At 49.4% G+C, this 18,780-nt stretch overlaps 1 protein-coding gene across 6 annotated transcripts in view; it reads left to right on the plus strand.

Moving 5' to 3' along the window:
• Window positions 1-18,780, plus strand: part of GUCY2D (guanylate cyclase 2D, retinal) — a 52,510-nt gene that overhangs the window by 12,067 nt on the left and 21,663 nt on the right. For 5 of the 6 annotated variants that reach the window (XM_053261206.1, XM_053261211.1, XM_053261208.1 and 2 more), the window contains 6 exons: window positions 5,161-5,462; window positions 6,025-6,379; window positions 9,863-9,947; window positions 10,110-10,206; window positions 11,070-11,177; window positions 13,497-13,580. In XM_053261206.1, coding sequence (XP_053117181.1) covers window positions 5,161-5,462; window positions 6,025-6,379; window positions 9,863-9,947; window positions 10,110-10,206; window positions 11,070-11,177; window positions 13,497-13,580 — 1,031 coding nt within the window. The remainder of the gene's footprint in view (window positions 1-5,160; window positions 5,463-6,024; window positions 6,380-9,862; window positions 9,948-10,109; window positions 10,207-11,069; window positions 11,178-13,496; window positions 13,581-18,780) is intronic. The other variant, XM_053261210.1, reaches the window with a different exon arrangement.

Below are 18,780 nucleotides of genomic sequence, written 5' to 3' on the forward strand. Positions count from 1 at the left end.
TGCATAACGGAAGAGCAGGCTTGCAACAACATGAACGTGGATAGATGCATGCAGGCTAGAGAAGTCTAGGTGGATGAATGGAAAGATATATAGAGATTAGGGAAAACTGGGCACAGCCAGCAGGCCTGGAGGTGGGTGGGTGGGGGTGCCTAGGGTCAAAAAGTCACAAGTGTCAACTCAGTGTGCGGCAGCTGGGGAAAAGGCAAATTCCATGCTAAGGATCATTAGGAAGGGGATTGAAAATAAGACTGCTAATATTATCATGCCCTCCCTTATACAGATCTATGGTGCGGCCACATTTGGAGTACTGTGCACAGCTCTGGTCACCATGCCTCGAAAGGGACATTGTAGAACTGGAAAAGATGTAGAAGAGGGCAACCAAGATGATCAGGAGCCTGGAGCACTTTCCTTAGGAGGCAAGACTACAACATCTGGGACTTTTTAGTTTATAAAAAGACAAATAAGGAGAGACATGATAGAGGTCTATAAAATTATGCATGGTGTGGAGAGAGTGGTGAGAGAGAATTTTCTCCCTCTCTTACAGCACTAGAACCAGGGGTCATCCCATGAAACTGATGGCCAGGAAATACAGGACCGACAAGAGGAAGTAGTTTTTCACACCGCATACTATTAATCTAAGGAATTCTCTGTCACGGGATGTGGTGGTGGGCCTTGGACCTGAACCAGCAGGGCTGTCCTTATGTTATGTTCTTAGGGATGGGTGGGCTGCACATCTCTATTACTGGAAGTGGTCGTCTGTGGTTCTGAACATGTGTGTGCGCGTTGTCGAAAGGTCTCAGAAGAGACAGTTCCAGACAAAATGTCCCAAGTAGGGTTGCCAGCCAGCTCTGAACGGAGCTATTCCTGGAGATTATTTCCCCCCAGTATTGCTCACAATACCAAGCCACTAAAACTCCCAAGATCACTTTCAAGAGTCCCCTGGAGATGGGTGCCAATTCCTGGCCAACTTCAAGCCAGTCCTGGGAGTCTGGCGATCCTCTTTGGCCCAAGATGCTTGGGTGGTTGAGGCAGACAGTCCACGTTTGGGCTTGCCCACCATGCTGAGACTATAATGATTATTTATGTTGGGAATTCTCTCTGGTAAGAGATACCCTTCTATTACAGCAGAGTGCATAGAGGCAAAACACAGCGGAGTCTGCCCAGGCATGCGTGTTTGCTGAGAGCAAAAGAAACTTGGAGCCAGTTCATAGTTTCAAATCAATATAAGGAGTCTTTATTAGTGAACTCCATTCTAGATAGGAAAGTGGAGAGATAGAATCTAGCTAGCTAGCTGGATGCAGAGAGATGCTGTCTGCATCTCTGCACACATGGTGCAGAGAGAGAGGCAAGTGTGTGTGATAGGGAGAAGAAGAAGGGAGAGAGAGAGAGAGAGAGAGAGAGAGGCAGGCAGGCAGGAAGGAAGTCCCTTCCCTGTGAGTAGCAATCTACCGTTTCTCTCTAGCAATCTACAAAGGGATAGTGTTAGAGCAGTAGAGAAGGGATTACCAATGTCTTGATCCCTCTAGCCCTCTGACACAATAATCTGTCTCCCTCTGTCATTGAGTCATGAGGCAGCGCAGAGTCTTTCATTTCCAACAATTTAAGTAACTGATGACTTGATGCATTCTAATGATACTCTAAACTCTGCCAACTGAGATGGGGCGTGCCACCTTGTCTGATAGCAGGCCTGTCCTAGCTCCAGAAGACTCCTGGAATTTGCAAGTTGGTGACGAGACCTCTCTGCCTCTACATCCATTGGGAGATGTGTGTCTTTCCTTCTGGCTGGCTTAAGAATTCCCAGCCTGACAGCTCTTCTAAAGGGTTGGGCTGGTTCAGAAATAATTAAACTTTCTCCAGCTTATCACCCAGGCCTACTTTGATTTTTCAAATAAATAAATAAATAAATAAAGAAGCACAATTAAAATAGCTCCTGCTGTTCGAAACAAGGGGGAAGGCGCTTTCTCTCACCTAGACAGCGTTCTCGCACCTCCCACGGGGATGAGAGTTGGTGGCAGCTGCTTGATGGTAAGGGAAAGGCAATCACTCTGTGGTCAGAGGACTCATGTTTACCATAAGAACATCCCTGGAGCCCCAGTGTTCAGGCCTGGTGAGCCCTGGGGCTTGAAATGGAGATGCCGGGGCTATTTACATAGGAACATAGGAAGCTGCCATATACTGAGTCAGACCATTGGTCTATCTAGCTCAGTATTGTCCTCACAGACTGGCAGTGGCTTCTCCAAGATTGCAGGCAGGAATCTCTCTCAGCCCTATCTTGGAGATGCTGCCAAGGAGGGAACTCGGAACCTCGATGCTTTTCCTAGAGTGGCTCCATCCCATGAGGGGAATATCTTACGGTGCTCACACTTCTAGACCCTGCTTAGCTAAGGGGACAAGTCATGCTTGCTACCACAAGTGGTGTAGGAGAGCCAGTGTGGTGTTGTGGTTAGAGTGCTGGACTTGGACCAGGGAGACCCAAGTTCAAATCCCCATTCAGCCATGAGACTTGCTGGGTGACTCTGGGCCAGTCACTTCTCTCTCAGCCTAACCTACTTCACAGGGTTGTTGTGAAAGAGAAACTCAAGTATGTAGTACACCGCTCTGGGCTCCTTGGAGGAAGAGCGGGATATAAATGTAATAATAATAATAATAATAATAATAATAATAATAAATAAAGACCAGCTCTCCGCTCTTTAAGAGGACACTTTCTTTGTTATGAGCCACACTGCCTACTGAGATCATCTGGAGAGATCTGTCTGCAGTTGCCATCAGCTCGCTTTCTCCATTGCCACCCTGAGGCTTTGGAATGCGCTCCCTGCTGAAATAAGTAGGGATGTTCCAAAACGCGATTCGGCGTCTGAATCGCAGCACAATTCCTTTAAAACTGAGGGCTTCCACAGCCCCTTTAGCATGGAGGAGAGCAGGTCCATTGCAGCTCCTCCTCCGTTCTCTGCCATTGCTGTACTCACAGCGTCCCCCCTGCAGCCACCCTTGAGTGGAGCTGGCACACAAATGGCCGCTGTGCATGAGCAGAGACGATGTGTGTGCTGGTGCTGTGTGGGGGCAGCTGGGAGAGAGTGCCGCGAGTGCAGCACTGGTGGCACGCAGGGGAGGAGCAGGGATGCCCTTGCTCTTCTATGTGTGTATGTATGTAACGTATTTCTACACCACCCAAAACTTACGTCTCTGGGTGGTTTACAACCAGATAAAAACAAAAGTAAAACTTTAGTTAAAAACAGAAACAAGGAATTTAAAAACACAACAATTAAATTTTTTTAAAAACAATATTCTAAAGCATTAGAAAACAATCAAAACAATATCGATTAAAAGCCTGGGTGAACAGATGCATCTTTAAGGACTGTTTAAAAGCTGTCAGAGATGGGGAGGCTCTTATTTCACTAGGGAGCGCATTCCAAAGCCTTGGGGCAGCAACGGAGAAGGCCCGTCCCCGAGTAGCCACCAGACGAGCCGGTGGCAACTGCAGACGGACCTCTCCTGATGATCTCAATGGGCGGTGTGATTCATACCAAAGACGAGGTTCTCTTAACTACCCAGGGCCCAAGCTGTTTAGGGCTTTACAGGTTATAACCAACACCTTGTATTTTGCCTGGAAACGGATCGGGTATTAAGGCGGCTGTGGAAGCCCTCAGTTTTAACGCGATTGTGCTGCAGTTTCGACGCCAAGCCGCATTTTGCGCACATCCCTAGAAATAGGAACCTCCCCATCTCTGACAGCTTTTAAAGGGGCTGTTAAGATGCATTTGTTCATCTAGGCTTTTAATCAGACGTACATAGTATATCATTGTTTTAGTATTGTTCTGTTTTAAAACTCACCCAGAGACGCGGTATATAAATATACCAGAAAGATAGATAGATAGAGTCCACACACAGGTAAGGGACATTGGCCGACATCCACCTTAATGCTGTGACAAAGAAGCACCATGCAAGAAGGTCATGTTCAAAGCTGCTCCGTCTCTTGCATCCTGAATCTGCTTGCATAAATCTTGTGCAACAAGGAGATGGAGAGCTTTGTATCATGTGCAGCAGAAGGCAGCCAAGATGATCAGGAGCACTTTCCTTAGGAGGAAAGGCTACAGCATCTGGGGCTTTTTAGTTTGGAAAAGAGGCAACTCCTTTTCAGTTTGGAAAAGGGGCAACTCATGCATGGAGTAGAGAGAGTGGATGGAGAGAAATTTCTCTATCTCTCTCACAAGACTAGAACCAGGGGTCATCCCATGAGACTGATTGCCAGGAAATTTAGGACTAACAAAAGGTTTTTCACACAGAGCATAATTATCCCACGGAATTCTCTGTCACTGGATGTGGTGATGGCTAACAGCTTGGATGGCTTTAAAAGGGGCTTGGACAAATTCATGGAGGATGTGTCTATCGATGGCTGAGGGCTATAGGCCACCTCCAGCCTCAGAGGCAGGATGCCTCTGAATATCAGTTGCAGGGGGGCAACAGGAGGAGAGAGGGCATGCACATACCTCTTGCCTGTGGGCTTCCGAGGGGCATGGGGGGGGCACTGTGTGAAACAGGATGCTGGACTGGATGGGCCTCCTTGGGCCTGATCCAGCAGGGCATTTCTTATGTTCTAGTCCCCTGCGGCAACATATATGGACTGAGGAAGAGGTTCTGCAGCAGGCTTTTGTGCCCAAGACCGAGCAAGCACACCCTGTTGTACTAGTACAACACTGGTCTGGAACACAAACTCCCGACTTAGCAGAATCAGCGAATGCAATGTTGGTGCACTCACACACAACATGTTTGCACTAGTGCAGCCTTAGTCTGGATGCCTGTCACTCTGTCCCGCTGCATAATCTGAAAATATTGGGGTGGGTGGGTTATCCATGGTTACAAAAGGGCATTCTGCACAAACACAGAGGCCCTGAAGATCTCACAGGTCCCAGTGAAGCTCTGGACTCCCCATGGCCTTTTCTCTTGGGCCAGGGGTTCTCAGATTTGGGCCTCCAGATGTCAATGGACTACAGCTCCCAGCATCCCTGCTACAATGGCCTTTGGATTATGGGAGTTGCAGTCCAAGCACATCTGGGGACCCAAGGAATCGGGACCCCTGCCATAGGCCTCCCACCTGCTCCTGCCTCCTCTCCTGCATGATTCCTGTTTCTTCTCCTTCCTCTTGGTTTTTCCTGTCTCCAGTAATTGTCATGTGTATGCACTCTGTCCTCCTGGGCGGAGAGGAGCAGCGCCTCCTGCTGGAGAAGGCTGAGGACCTGGACATGACAGACGGCACCTACGTTTTCATCCCCTACGATGCCCTGACTTACAGCATGCCCTACCAGAAGGAGTCCTACGCCGTCCTCGATGACAGCACCAAGCTGCGGATAGCCTATGATGCCGTCCTCACGGTCACCATCGATTCTCCGGACCGCTCTTTCCGGCAGGCCTTCCGGGAAGCTCAGGAGAAGAGGGAAGTCCCCAACCATCTCAATGCTGACCAGGTGCATCATGGGGGAACGACAAGGGAATGGAGACCAGGCAATAAGGGGAACAGCCACATAAAGAACGGGGGACGGGGGGGCTGTGCTCACGGCTCTAGGCAGGGTGCTGGCTCAATTCACACATGCATTCACAACGGTAAATGGAGCACAGGTTTCAACACCCTTAAGGCTTCAGATTTCATATTTTAAAAAGGGACAAAGTCAACGTTCTATCCCATAGGACTGCAAAGATGAGCTTGACAACAAGTTTGTCATTTCTGGTGAAATCTCCGGATCCGGGGCTGGGCAGGGCCACTAGTGAAGGAAGGGGGAGGCTGCATGCTCTGTGCAATTGCTTGGATAGCTCTCTCCTCCAGGGCTATGAGAATAAATTAGGCAAGGCAATTTTTTTAAAATTGTAAACCGCCCTGAGCCATTTTGGAAGGGCGGTATACAAATCAAATAAATAAATAAATAATAAATAAATAAGAGAGGAGAAAATAAAAGTTTTTGTCTGCATCATTGATTCAGGTTGCGGAATTCGGAAACCCGGCCTCAGCATTGCTTTCCCTTCTCTTCGCAGGTGCACCCCCTGTTTGGTACCATCTATAACTCCATCTACTTCCTGGCCAAGGCAGTGGAGAGCACCCGTAAGTCTGGCAAGTGGGTGATGGGCTCCAGCATTGCCGAGAACACCAAGGACTTTGAGCTGGAAGGCTTCAGCCAGACTGTGTCAGCTGATGCCTATGGAGATGCGGTGATCCCCTATGTGATCTTGGACACAGATGGCAAGGGCAATCGCCTTTGGCCTACCTACAGCGTGGACATGGCCGCTCGGACCCTACGCTACGTGGGGCACACTGTGCACTGGCCTCACAGTTCCAGTCCGGACACGGACTCCAACTGCTGGTTTGACACCGTCACCATCTGCTCTGGGGGTGAGTCCATTCTTGTGTTCACCCTTCTCCCGATCTCCTGCTTCCCTTTCTCTTTATCCACTCATCCCCTTAAACAGCTCCACCCACCTGACTAGCCACCTCTGTCTCCACATGTGCCTCATGCAACCATTCAACCAGCCTCATACCCAACCCCTAACCCCTGCTAACTGGGCAAAGAGGCACCTTTTACCATGGTGATTCTCTTTATTGAGCAGGGGGAGAGTAACTGGCCCTATCCACCCCCAGCACAGTACCTCCAGCGACATACATTTCTTTTAGACTGTGAGCCCTTTGGGGACAGGGAGCCATCTTATTTGTTTGTTATTTCTCTGTGTAAACCGCCCTGAGCCATTTTTGGAAGGGCGGTATAGAAATAAAAATAAATAAATAAATAAATAAAGAATGAATGAATGATTACAGGCTATCTGTTCATTCATTCAGCCAACCAACCTACTGCATATGCTCAGGCCCCTCTCAAAGGAAAATGACATGCGGAAACAAAATAAGGCACTGAGCGAGAGAAAGAAAGAATCTGAATATTTTTTATTTGACAAGTGCTGTTCTAGCCCTTTCTGTGGAGACGGAAATATTAAAGAGAAATTCTGAAGAAAAATCTTGCTTTCAGGCAAAGTTGTGGTTGATATTAAGCATGGCGAGCCCATTCCAAAGCTCGTGTCCCATAGCTGAATGAAATTCCACTAAATCATCTGAGGCCCCCTTTTGAGCTTGAGGCCCAGGCCAAATGGCCCTCCTGGGACCCCCTCCGACTGGCCCTGCAGTTGCTCCAGACACTACTGTTCCCTCAAAGGTGTGTGCATGTGCGTGCACACACAAGTTTTTTGATGTCCACTCATTTAATTTTAGATCCCGCTCAGATTGAATCAGAAAGTCCCACTCTGAATATATGTGTGCGCACACTGCCTTGATACTGCCGCCCAGAACAAAACTCATTCTGCACACAGATGAAAAAAACATTAGAGAGAACACTGCCAGACACCTGTCCATTTAAACGTTTATTTATTTATTATTTATTTAATGTATATACCGCCTGGAGGCATTACAGACAGGGCTGTTGCCCCGAATCTCCTTTGGAAGAGACTGTGTGCATTCACACACCAGCCAAACTTACCCCATTTGAGATCCTTGGAAGCTCTCCACACACAAATCTGGTTTTGTCTTCCAAATTCTAGCTTATCTTGATGTATTTCTGGGTTTTTAAAATGCTGCTTTTAAGCGACCTTTTCTGAAAACACAGGAGCAAATAGGGAGAGGCACTGACTAGAATCATTCACATGATAAGAGGAATACTCTCTTTTGAAATGCAGATATAGCTCTTTCGTAATCTCTCCCCCACCCGCCTTCATTGGCTAGAAGGAAAACACAGAGGCATGTGATGTGAACCTGCACCAAAAGCAAACCCGAGAGCAGAGGGGACGGGCTGCTTCCCTCAATGCCGCGAGTGTGATTCGAAATGGCTTCACTCTACATTTACTCTGCAGCATGAAGCCATGCATGGATAGTGAGAGCCAGCGTGGTGTAGTGGTTAGAGTGCTGGACTAGGACCGGGGAGACCCAAGTTCAAATCCCCATTCAGCCATAAAACTAGCTGGGTGACTCTGGGCCAGTCACTTCTCTCTCAGCCTAGCCTACTTCACAGGGTTGTTGTGAAAGAGAAACTCAAGTATGTAGTACACCGCTCTGGGCTCCTTGGAGGAAGAGCGGGATATAAATGTAACAACAACAACAACAACTCCCTGGCTCCAAAGGCTCTATATGGTTTACAAAAATGAATTTTAAAATGAGCTGAATAAGTATACTGTGAGGTGCTGCTTCCTACAGCTCCTTTCTTGGTTGTAGGCATTTCCTTGTTAACTCAAAGGTATAGGCAGTTTTTGGCTGAAGCCCTCAAAGCAGTATTACAGGGGTTCTCCACCTTGGGTCGCCAGATGTCGTTCGACTACAACTCCCATCACCACCAATCATAACTGTCTTTGGCTTTCAAATTAAAACGTCTGGAAAACAATACAACGTTTACAAAGCAGCACAAATCAAAAACTGCATCCCAGGAGCAGCAAGGATCAGAAGGGCGGCAGGGTGCTGTGCACGGATGAGCACGGTCGGCCAAGGTCCATTTCCTGTTTTCTAGTATTTGTCCTGAAGGGCAGCCATATTGGGCCTTGCACCTTCATCTCAAAGCCAATGTGAAGGTAGCTTGCAGAGACGGAATCATTACATCTGTTGTGAGCAATAGCCTCCTCCATGAGGCAAGTGAAATGGACCAGTCAGATAGTGGTGATGGTGGGCATTTGGGAAGCTCATCTTCTCCCTTAGGCAGATGGGCTGAAGGGGAATGAGGAGCTTTTTGGGTCTTCTGTTGGCTGCGGGGAGGCTGGCCAGGCACCCTGACAATGGCTATTTATATACCGCTTTCAACAAAAGCTCTCAAAGCGGTTTACGGTGAAAAATAAATAAATAATAAATAAGGCGGCCCCCTTTCCCGAAAGGGCTCACAATCGAAAAAGAAACTTAAGGCAGACACCAGCAACAGCCACTGGAGGGATGCTGTGTTGGAGTTGGAGAGGGCCAGTTGCTCTCCCCCCGCTTAAAATAAGAGACACACCCCTTTGGAAGGTGCCTCTTTGCTCAGTTAGCAGGTATAGCTGACTAATGTTGCACTTGTGCAAAGGTGTTGTGCTAGTCAGTGTGTCTCTAGCTTTTGTGGGGCTTGCCCCGCCCCCCCCCCCCCGGTGATGGACTGTCTGTTGCTGGGCTGTGGTGGTGGCCCCACAACTAGATAGACCCATCCTCCATGAATTTGTCCAAGCAGAATAATACTAAAACAATGATATGGGTGCCCCCCCCCGCTCTCCTTCAGACGGCCTTGATGCTAGTGCAAGCCTGTTGTGCTAACTCTGGAGCTTGTGTTCCACTCACATGTAACAGGTCTGTGCTTGCACACAACTGGTGGCAGGTCCGATCTATCTTGCAGGGACCTTTTGTGCAACAGCACAGCTCCAAAGATCCCTGGGCTTTAGTGTGGCTGTGCAATCTTCTTGCAGAAGCACAGCTTGGTTCACTGTGCAAGTGCAGCGTTAGCCAGAGGGTCAGCTGCTATCTTTGAGTATGGGGACGGGAGAGCAAATCCATTTCAGACGGGGAAGAACATAAAACACTGTCATGAATAGCTAGATCAGGACGGTGAGAAAGGGGCTGTTGATTTTACAGGTGTGTGTGTGTGTGTGTGTGTGTGTGTGTTTCGAGTCATGTAGAGTCTTTGTGAAGAAGAGGCAGGGGAAGTTTGAGGGGCAAAAGCTGTCTTTGTGGGGAAGGGCAGAGCTGGAGTGAGACTTTTCTTTCAGGGGGAAGCCCATATACATTCTCATAAGAGGCTGTTTCTGGCAGTGCAGCTGACAATGTCGGTTATCCCTGCATGCTTCAGTGATGATGTCAAACCCCCCAGTGGTAACATGTTTCTTCTTTCAGGAGTGGATGCCGGTTTTGTCCTCTTCCTGTTTCTTCTGGTGGCTGGCTTGATCCTGGGTGGAGGTGCCCTTGCCTACCATCTCAGGTGAGTGAGGCAAACGCTTTGAACAAATAGGTCTGTGTGGAATAGCAACTGGCAGCCATTTTGGATTCCAGAACTTTCTGATGGTGGGTGGCCATCATGGCTTTATGATGGTGGGTGGCCATTTTTTCTCCCTGAATTTTCGGCTCTCTTTGTGTCTGACAGGCGCCGGATTCAGCATGCCCAACTTGTTAAGGGACCCAACAAAATTATCCTTACCATGGACGACATAACCTTCATCAACACGCAGAATAGCAAGAAGGTGAGGTGGGGGTTTCTGCGGGGGGGGGATACCCTTCTATTACAGCAGAGTGCACAGAGGCAACACACAGTGGAGTCTGCCTAGTTATGTGTGTCTGCTAAGAGCCAAAAGAAACTTGGAGCCAGTTCATAGTTTCAAATCAATATAAGGAGTCTTTATTGGAGAACTCCATTCTAGATAGTAAAGTGGAGAGATAGTATCTCGAATCTAGCTAGCTAGCTGGATGCAGACAGATGCTGTCTGCATCTCTGTGCACACATGGTGCAGTGAGAAGCAAACGTGTGTGAGAGAGAAGAGAGAAGGAAGGGAAGGCAGGCAGGCAGGCAGGAAATCCCTGAGAGTATTAATTGACATATCAAAGGGATAGTGTCAGAGCAGTAGAGAGGAGGAATGACCAATGTCTTGACCCCTCTAGCCTTCTGACTCACTAGTCTGTCCCCCTCTGTCATTGAGGCATGAGGCAGTGCAAGTCCTTCACTTCCAACACTTTGTGAAGCAGACGGCAGTGAGTTGCAGGGCCGAAGGAGGGGTTTGCAAGATGGAAGATGGAAGCTTCCAAAGTCAGGGGGCGGGGGAAGGACAAGGAGAGTCATAGGCCCAAATGAAGGTTGGTAGATAGCAGTGAGATACAGGACAGTGGGCAGGAGGGGTCACTTTCATGGAGACGGAGGATCAGTCTCTGGCCATCAGACTCTGGTAGATGGTGGCCATAGCAGAGCCATTTAAGTACAAGATGGCGTGTGGGTGGCTATGGCATCTGCCTGGGGTCAGCACTTGAAAATCCATGAATATCAAAAGTCAAAATGGTTAGATATGAGACCATTATTATTGACTTCATGGCGATATTCCTTTTCCTCTCCCAGAAAATGGATGACAGCCACCCCAGCCTTATGGGGAAGAGTGTCTCGGACATGAAGAGCCTTAAGAGCGTGGCAGCCAATCCTGATAACACCAATGTCGCTGTGGTGGAGGTAATGGCGTGTCCCTCAATGCATTCCGCTTCCTCCCGCACTCCCCCTCTTTCCCAACTACTAGCTGGGCGTGGAAGGGACACGAAGGCCTCGCTGAGTGGGCTTTTCGGGAGCAGTGCTAGCACTGATGCAGGCACTGCGGATGAGGAGGAGGGAAGAATACACAAATGTTGGGCCTTTCTGGATGGCTTCGTCAAGCTGCCTCCCACTTGTTTTAATGGTCAGCTTGCGCACCAAACTCTTTCAGCTGGGCTCACTTCCTCATACAGTTTCTTGCCTCTCTAAGTTCCACAGTCTGCATCTCCCTTCACCTTTTATATACTGTCCCTGCCCCCCTTAAAAACTTGCTCTTCCAGGCTCGCAGCCATCCCTACATGCTCCAGCCTTCCTCCACGTCCTGGCAGCACTTCCTGTTGTGATGGGTGCCATTTTGAATGGCTCAGTGGCAGTTGGTTGCCATTGGTTTGGTTCTAGGGAGCTCTTGGGCAGACCGGCCCAAATGATGTGGTCGAAGTGCAGGGAGCCTGCCCAGTCCCTCCTCTGAGAAAGATGCTCTCAAAGGATTTCCACAGCCCCCACCACTGTTCTCAGTCTGGCTCTGCTTGCTGCTCTCTAGAGACCTTTCCTGCTCTTCCTCCCCGACTTCTTCACAACTTCCTTCACCACATGGGTCAGGAAGTGATGCAGCGTGGCATCCTCTCCCGTTTCTTTGACATGTGAGATGTAAGACACAGAGGTTACAGCAATGACCTCTCTCGTCGGCCTGGAGGCTGTGGCCCACTGTGCTCCCTGATTGGCGGTTGCTAGGGAACGGGGAGGCTGTAGCCACCAGTCCTTCTCCGGACATGGCGATCAGGCAATGCAGAAGGTGTTGCTTCTCTGTCCTCTTCTACTGGTAGTTTGCTCATGGCAGCTGTAGTGCTCTCTCCCTTCTCCAGTGTCGATTACTCACACAATGGGGAGACTGTGGCCCTCGTAGCCCTCCATCATTTGCCCAAATTTAATAACACTCCGACATTCCTTGCACAAAAATATGTTGCATTTTTGAACGTTCTTGTGAGCCCAATCCTGGCCCAGTTTTCTCCTCGATTGTGTCTGCTGCCTTCCCTGCCCTCCCAGCTCTATAAATACCCGGCTCCTCTCCATAAAACGATTGTTGAGAAGCTTCAGTGCTCCGTTTCTAAAGAGACACACACCAGGACTCCTGGCTTCCTTGAAGTCCTTCTCCCCATCTCCAGTGTGTGTGTGTGTGTGTGTGTGTGTGTGTGTGTGTGTATGTGTATGTGTGTGTGCTGAGGGGGTGAGTTGTGAGACAAATGCTCTTGGAGGGTGTGCCTGGACAGGGGCAGCCCCACTTTTGGAGGGCCTAGAGATGCGAAGGCCTGGGGGGAAATGGGAAAGCCCCCATTCCAACCCACCCCACCCAGGAAAAAGCAAACAAAAAATCTGATTCTCCCCCCCAGCCTCACCCCCAGCCTTTACTTCTCTAGGAGGTCCAAGGGGCAAGGCAGCCCCTTGAGAAGTCTCCTCCTTGGTGCCATCCTGACTGCCGGCTCTTGCTGCTTCTCAGCACCTTCGCCTTCCCCTTTGCCAGGCAGAGAGCTGGCAGGCAGGCTGGCCAGCAAGGGAGTGAGGAGGGAGCGGCTCCTCCTCCTCCTCCTCCTCCTCCTCACCACCACCTTTGCTTGTGATATGGAGGCACCACAGTGGCAGGTGCCCACCACCCCGCAGAGGTGTAGACCTTGGCAAGTGCCTGCCCATATCAACCCCTCAGGCTGAGCCTGCCACTCCGAGGCACTCTCTGCTTCATCATGACTTGGTGTATTTCTGGGATAGGCTCGGGAGGGCGATGCCTTGGTGAGCCCCGGGTGGAAGAGAGTGGTGGGAGCCAGGGGCGGCCCTGCCGTGCAGCAAGGTGAGGTGATCACCTCAGGTGGCAGTTCACCGGGGTGCCTGCAGGGTGGTGAGATGCCCCCCTGATGCCCTTGGAGCAGCTTTTTGAGCCAGCCTGGCCTTTGCAAACTTGGCAAGGAGCACGGAGAGAGAAGCGGAGGCTGCTGGGGCCTTCTGCCCTTTCAGGGGCTGGTTTTGAAAGGGGCCTGGCCTCCACCAGGGATGTTACAGGGCAAGGCTGCCTTTTGCACTTTGCTTCCAGTGCTGCAGTACCTTGGGTCACCCCTGGAGGGAGCGTGAGCACTTCTCCCCATACAGCTCCTTGTCCTGGATTCTGCCTTCCCTCTCCTCCTTTCCCTGCTCCCATCCGCTGCCAGCAGCGTCATGTTTTGACCTTTTTGACCGCCTGCTTCCTGCTATCCTTAGGGTGATGACAAGCAAAAAGCCAGCAGCCAGATCCCCTTGCTCATCCTTTTGTTTAACACCCAAGGCCTAATAGCCGCGGTCCAGGTAAGTCCTGTTTGGCAAAAGGCCCCTTGAGCATGCCTTTTGTTTGTCCCCTCTGCCTTCTACATGTGTGGTTTATTTCTTTCTCTCAGGCGTTTGATGCTCTTCCCTTCCTTTCACTTGACCTTCTCTCTCTCTCTCTCTCTCTCTCTCTCGTGGTTTGCTGTGGTTTTTGGTTTTTGCTCCTTTCATAAGGAAAGGAGGAAAAAAGTTGGCTATGGCACTTGTTGCTTTCCCCAGTCTTCAATCTCCAGATGTGGTCGGACCACAAATCCCATCATCCATAGGTCTTGTAGCAGGGGATGATGGCAGTTGTAGTCCAACGTAATCTGGAGACCCCCAGGTTGAGAATGTCTGTCCTAAATGTAATCACTCAAGAGATGTCAGCCAAGATGATAAACAAAAGGTAGTAAAGCAGGTTTGGATGGGTAGTTTGATGGGAAAGGTTGTGCTTCATTTGTGAACAGAGAGCCCTACTGCCTTCCTGTGCTGCAGTTGCACCATTTGGCTACTCCAGTCCCTGGATTAAGTTACTCATAAGCAGCCTTACTGAAATTAATGTGACATGTTTACTTGCCTCATTAATTTCAATGGGAGTACACATGAAAAACTTGGTCTTGATGAAGCCAGTGACTGCAGTACATAGGAACAGAGGAAGCTGCCATATACCGAGTCAGACCATTGGTCTATCTAGCTCAGTATTGCCTTCACAGACTGGCAGCGGCTTCTCCAAGGTTGCAGGCAGGAATCTCTCTCAGCCCTCTCTTGGAGATGCTGCCAGGGAGGGAACTTGGAACCTTCTGCTCTTCCCAGAGTGGCTCCATCCCCTAAGGGGAATATCTTAAAGTGCTCACACTTCATATGCAACCAGGGCGGACCCTGCTTAGCTAAGGGGACAAGTCATGCTGGGTACCACCAGACCAGCTCTCAGTAGTCTGTCCTCATAACTGTAACATTTAAGTACACACACCACACCATCTCCAGGAGGTTTTTCACACATGGCTCTATGCCTCGGGGCATCTGAGGAGTGAATCTGCTTCGTAGCAGATTTGAGGCATTTTAATTTTAGGGATTAAATGAACCATTCACATAGCCATCAGCACCTCCATCAACACCTTTGAAGAAAGCAGAAGCCTCGGAGTTTATATCAAAAGTTGCTGGAAATAGAGGATTTTTTTTAACGCCGGACATAACTCAGGCTAAGCCAGAATTTGCAGCCTACCTTCGGAGAAAAACAAAGCCCTCTCTGTCCTGGTTCCTGATAGCCTGCAGGGAGGTCTGGTTAAATCCAGCGAATATGTGGACTGGCACACTCCAATCAGGAGTGGGTTCAGGGGAAAAGCCATGTCTGTAAAACCTCCATGGGGTTCCTGAGCTGAAGGTTTGCAACAGAAGGGTTACACTTGTAAAAAAATAATTGTGGTGTACTCGTGCCCCAAGGGGAATATCTTACAGCGGACAGTGATCACATGTAGTCACCCATCCAAATGCATACCAAGGTGGACTCTGCTTAGCAAAGGGGACGATTCTTGCTCACCACTGCAAGACCAGCTCTCCACCTCAAGTGCCCCGGTCTTGATATAAAAATAAGACTGCCTTGATCTATTTGTAAGCTTTCTTTGTTTGTTTGAGTTTTATACTGCCTTTCATTAAAACAATTTCAAGGCGGTTTACAAAACATTTAAAACAATATGGGAATATAAAACTGTTTCACAATAAAAAATATTAAATTGGGATATAAAAATACATATCTAATTAAAAGTTTAAAAAACATACACAATAGGACCATAGAATACAGAGCAGCAGCAACAAAAACAACACTCCTATAAAAGCCTGGCTAAAAAGCCAAGATTTCATTGGCTTTCTAAAAACTGTGATGGAAGCTGAGGAGCAGATGCCCATTGCGAGAGCATTCCCAAGTCTGGGGGCAATGACTGAGAAGGCCCCGTCCCACATGCATGACTGTGGAGCCTCCCTCACTGCTAGATAAGAGCTCCCTCTGATGACCTTGTCACGTGGGCAGATACTTTTGGGAGCAGGCAGTCCCTCAGCTTTAAAGGTCAAAAACAGCACCTTGAATTGGACCCGGAAACAAGTTGGCAGCCAATGTGGCTCTTTCAAAATGGGTGTGATGTGCTCCCAGTGGGCAGCTCCAGACAAAATCCTAGCTGCCATATTTTGCAATGGCTGCAGTTTCAGAATATTCTTCGAGGGCAGCCCCATGTAGAGCGTGTTACAGTAATCCAGCCATGACGTGACTAAGGCATGGGTAACTGTGGCCAGATCTGCCTTCTCAAAAAAAGGATGCAGCTGGCACACTAGCCAAAGCTGTGCAAAGGCACCTCTCGCATCACCTCCATCTGAGCTTCCAAAAGAAGAGCCGGGTTCAGCATTACCCTCAAGCAGCTCTTTCAAGGAGAGTGCAACCCCATCCAGAACCAGTCAAATCCCCTCATCTCGATTGGCTCCCTACTGACCAACAGCACCTCCATCTTGTCTGGATTCAATCTCAGTTTATTAGCCCACATCCAACCCATCACTGCCTCCAGCGACTCGGGACATAGGAACATAGGAAGCTGCCATATACTGAATCAGACCATAGGTCCATCTAGCTCAGTATTGTATCTACACAGACTGGCAGTGGCTTCTCCAAGGTTGCAGGCAGGAATCTCCCTCATTCCTGTCTTGGAGATGCTGCCAGGGAGGGTACTTGGAACCTAGATGCTCTTCCCAGAGCGGCTCCATTCCCTAAGGGGAAGATCTTAACAGTGCTCACACATCAAGTCCCACATTCATATGCAACCAGGGTGGACTCTGCTTAGCTAAGGGGACAAGTCATGCTTGCTACCACAAGACCAGCTCTCCTCTCTAGGACATCCACTGCCCTCGAGGATCAGGTGATAAGGAGAGATAGCGCTGAGTGTCAACTGCATATTGCTCAGTCCCCCGATGACTTCTTCCAGTGGTTTCATGTAGATGTTGAACAGCATGGGGGACAAGACCGAATCCTGAGGGACCCCACAGGCCAGTGGCCAAGGAGCCGAGCAGTAGTCCCCCAGCACCACCACCTGGACGCTCCTCCCAAGAAAGGACTTGAAGCCACTCCAAAGCAGTACTTCTAATCCCTATATTCGAGAGGTGGTCCAGAAGGATACTGTGGTCAATAGTATCAAATGCCGCTTAGAGGTCCAGCAGAACCAAAAGGGACACACACCCTTGTCAGGCTCCTGGCTCAGGTCATCCACTAAAGCGGCCAAGGCAGTTTCAGTCCCATATCCAGGATGGAAGCCAGACTGAAAGGAGTCTAGATAATCCATACCCTCTGCAGCTGGGATGCCGCCACACTCTCTATCACCTTGCCCATGAAGGGAAGGTTAAAAACAGGTCTATCGTTGTTCAGATTGGATGAAGTAAGGGAAGGCTTTTTAAGTAATGGTCTTACCATTCCTCCTTGAGGCATGGTGGTCTCTTGCCCTCCCTTAATGAGGCACTGATTATAGCCTCCAACCATCTGCCTGTACCCTCCCTGGCATATTTTATTAGCCATGAAGGGCAAGGGTCAAGAGCACACGATGTGCAATGGCCAGGATCTTGTCCACATCCTTAGGCTGTACCAATCTTTTTAACGAAAGGCGGTATATAAATGCAAAAATAAATAAATAAATAAAAATAAATACCAACTGAAAAGAATCCAACACAGTAGGACCAGATGGTACCAGAGGCACATCTGCTGGAACTGCCACAACCCTGGAGTTCAAATCAGCACAGATGTGAGCGACTTTATCTGCAAAGTGACACACAAACTGATCAAAACAGGCTGTAGATGGTTCCTCCTCCGTTACCTGGGGGGATGTGTGGAGCAATGCCTTTGCTACATGGAACAGTGCTGTCCAGCACTGAGCAGACGCAATGGAGAAAAGGCATTTCTTTGCCACCGTCACAGAATAGTCCCTAAAATGGGCTCTAGCCCATGTTCGGGGCCATCTTCGGCCCATGAACTTCCTCCAGCGTTGTTCCAGCTGCTGTCCGAGTCGTTTCATTGCCCTAAGCTCTGAGGAAAACCAAGGAGCTGAATGGGCTCCACCAAACCAGAGAGGGCATTTAGGAAAGACTATGTCGATAGCCCAGGCTGACTCCACATTCCAGAGATTCACCAGGGCCTTGACAGAGTCTCCAGCACTGGACGCTGGAAACTTTCTGAGGGCTGTCTGGAAACCGAGTGGTTTCCAGACAGCCTCCAGGGCGCTTTCCAGACTAGACCCTACAATGGGGGTCAGGACGCATCTTGGAAGTGTGCTTCCACACCTCCTGGGTCATGACACCGCAGTCCCTATGCGGACAGCAGGGTGCCATTCACATTTCCAATGCCTTGTTGCAAATTTAATAGCGGCAATATAGAGCAAGGCCGTCATACGTCTGGCATGAAAAAGTTGCTCTTTTTTCGGGTTGTTAGTTGCTGCAAGACTGCTCCCCCTGCTGTTTACGTTCCAAATGTGACTTGCCCGAATGGAGGCATTTTGCTGCTGTTCCAGCTGTTCCAGAAAGTGCCCATGGGCGGACCGTTCTAATTGGTCCACCACCACTGAAGAGGGTAGACGGAGCAATCAAACAAAACCCCACCAGATGACGATGACAAGGGAGTTATCTCAAATGCCCCCGCCTCCAGATCATTTATTTCCTGGTCAGCAAACACCAGATCCAGAATATGTCCTGATACATGGGGTAGGGCCAGATACCAACTGAGAGAGGCCCATGGTTGCCATGGAGGCCATGAAATCCTGAGCTGCTCCTACAAGGAGGCGGGGGGGGGGTGTCAGTGAGGATGTTGAAGTCCCCCAAGCTTGGGGGTACCCACAGCCACCTTGAGACCACCCCTGTAAGGTCAGGTAGGATGACTGAAGTGCTGTGGGATGGTCGGAACAACACCAGAATCCCCAGCCTATCTTGGAGGGCCACCATCAAGGACAAACAGTCAAAATTCTAAGAACCTGTGGGGGGGTGGGAGGTGGAACAGAAACAGACTTCAGGGCCCCACCCAACAGAACCCTCTCTCTTTCCTAAATGGGTCAGACCTGTGAATAAAGAAATGTGGCCGCCCCTGTTGTATTTATGTCTGCCCTAAATAGTTCTTACTTTGTTTCTGACTTTGCAGTAGTATTGGCTACTTTGCAATCCCACAGATATCTCAAAGTGCCTCCCACCC

This window comes from Hemicordylus capensis, chromosome 6, assembly GCF_027244095.1.
Source record: "Hemicordylus capensis ecotype Gifberg chromosome 6, rHemCap1.1.pri, whole genome shotgun sequence".
In the NCBI taxonomy this organism is placed as follows: Eukaryota; Metazoa; Chordata; class Lepidosauria; order Squamata; family Cordylidae; genus Hemicordylus; species Hemicordylus capensis.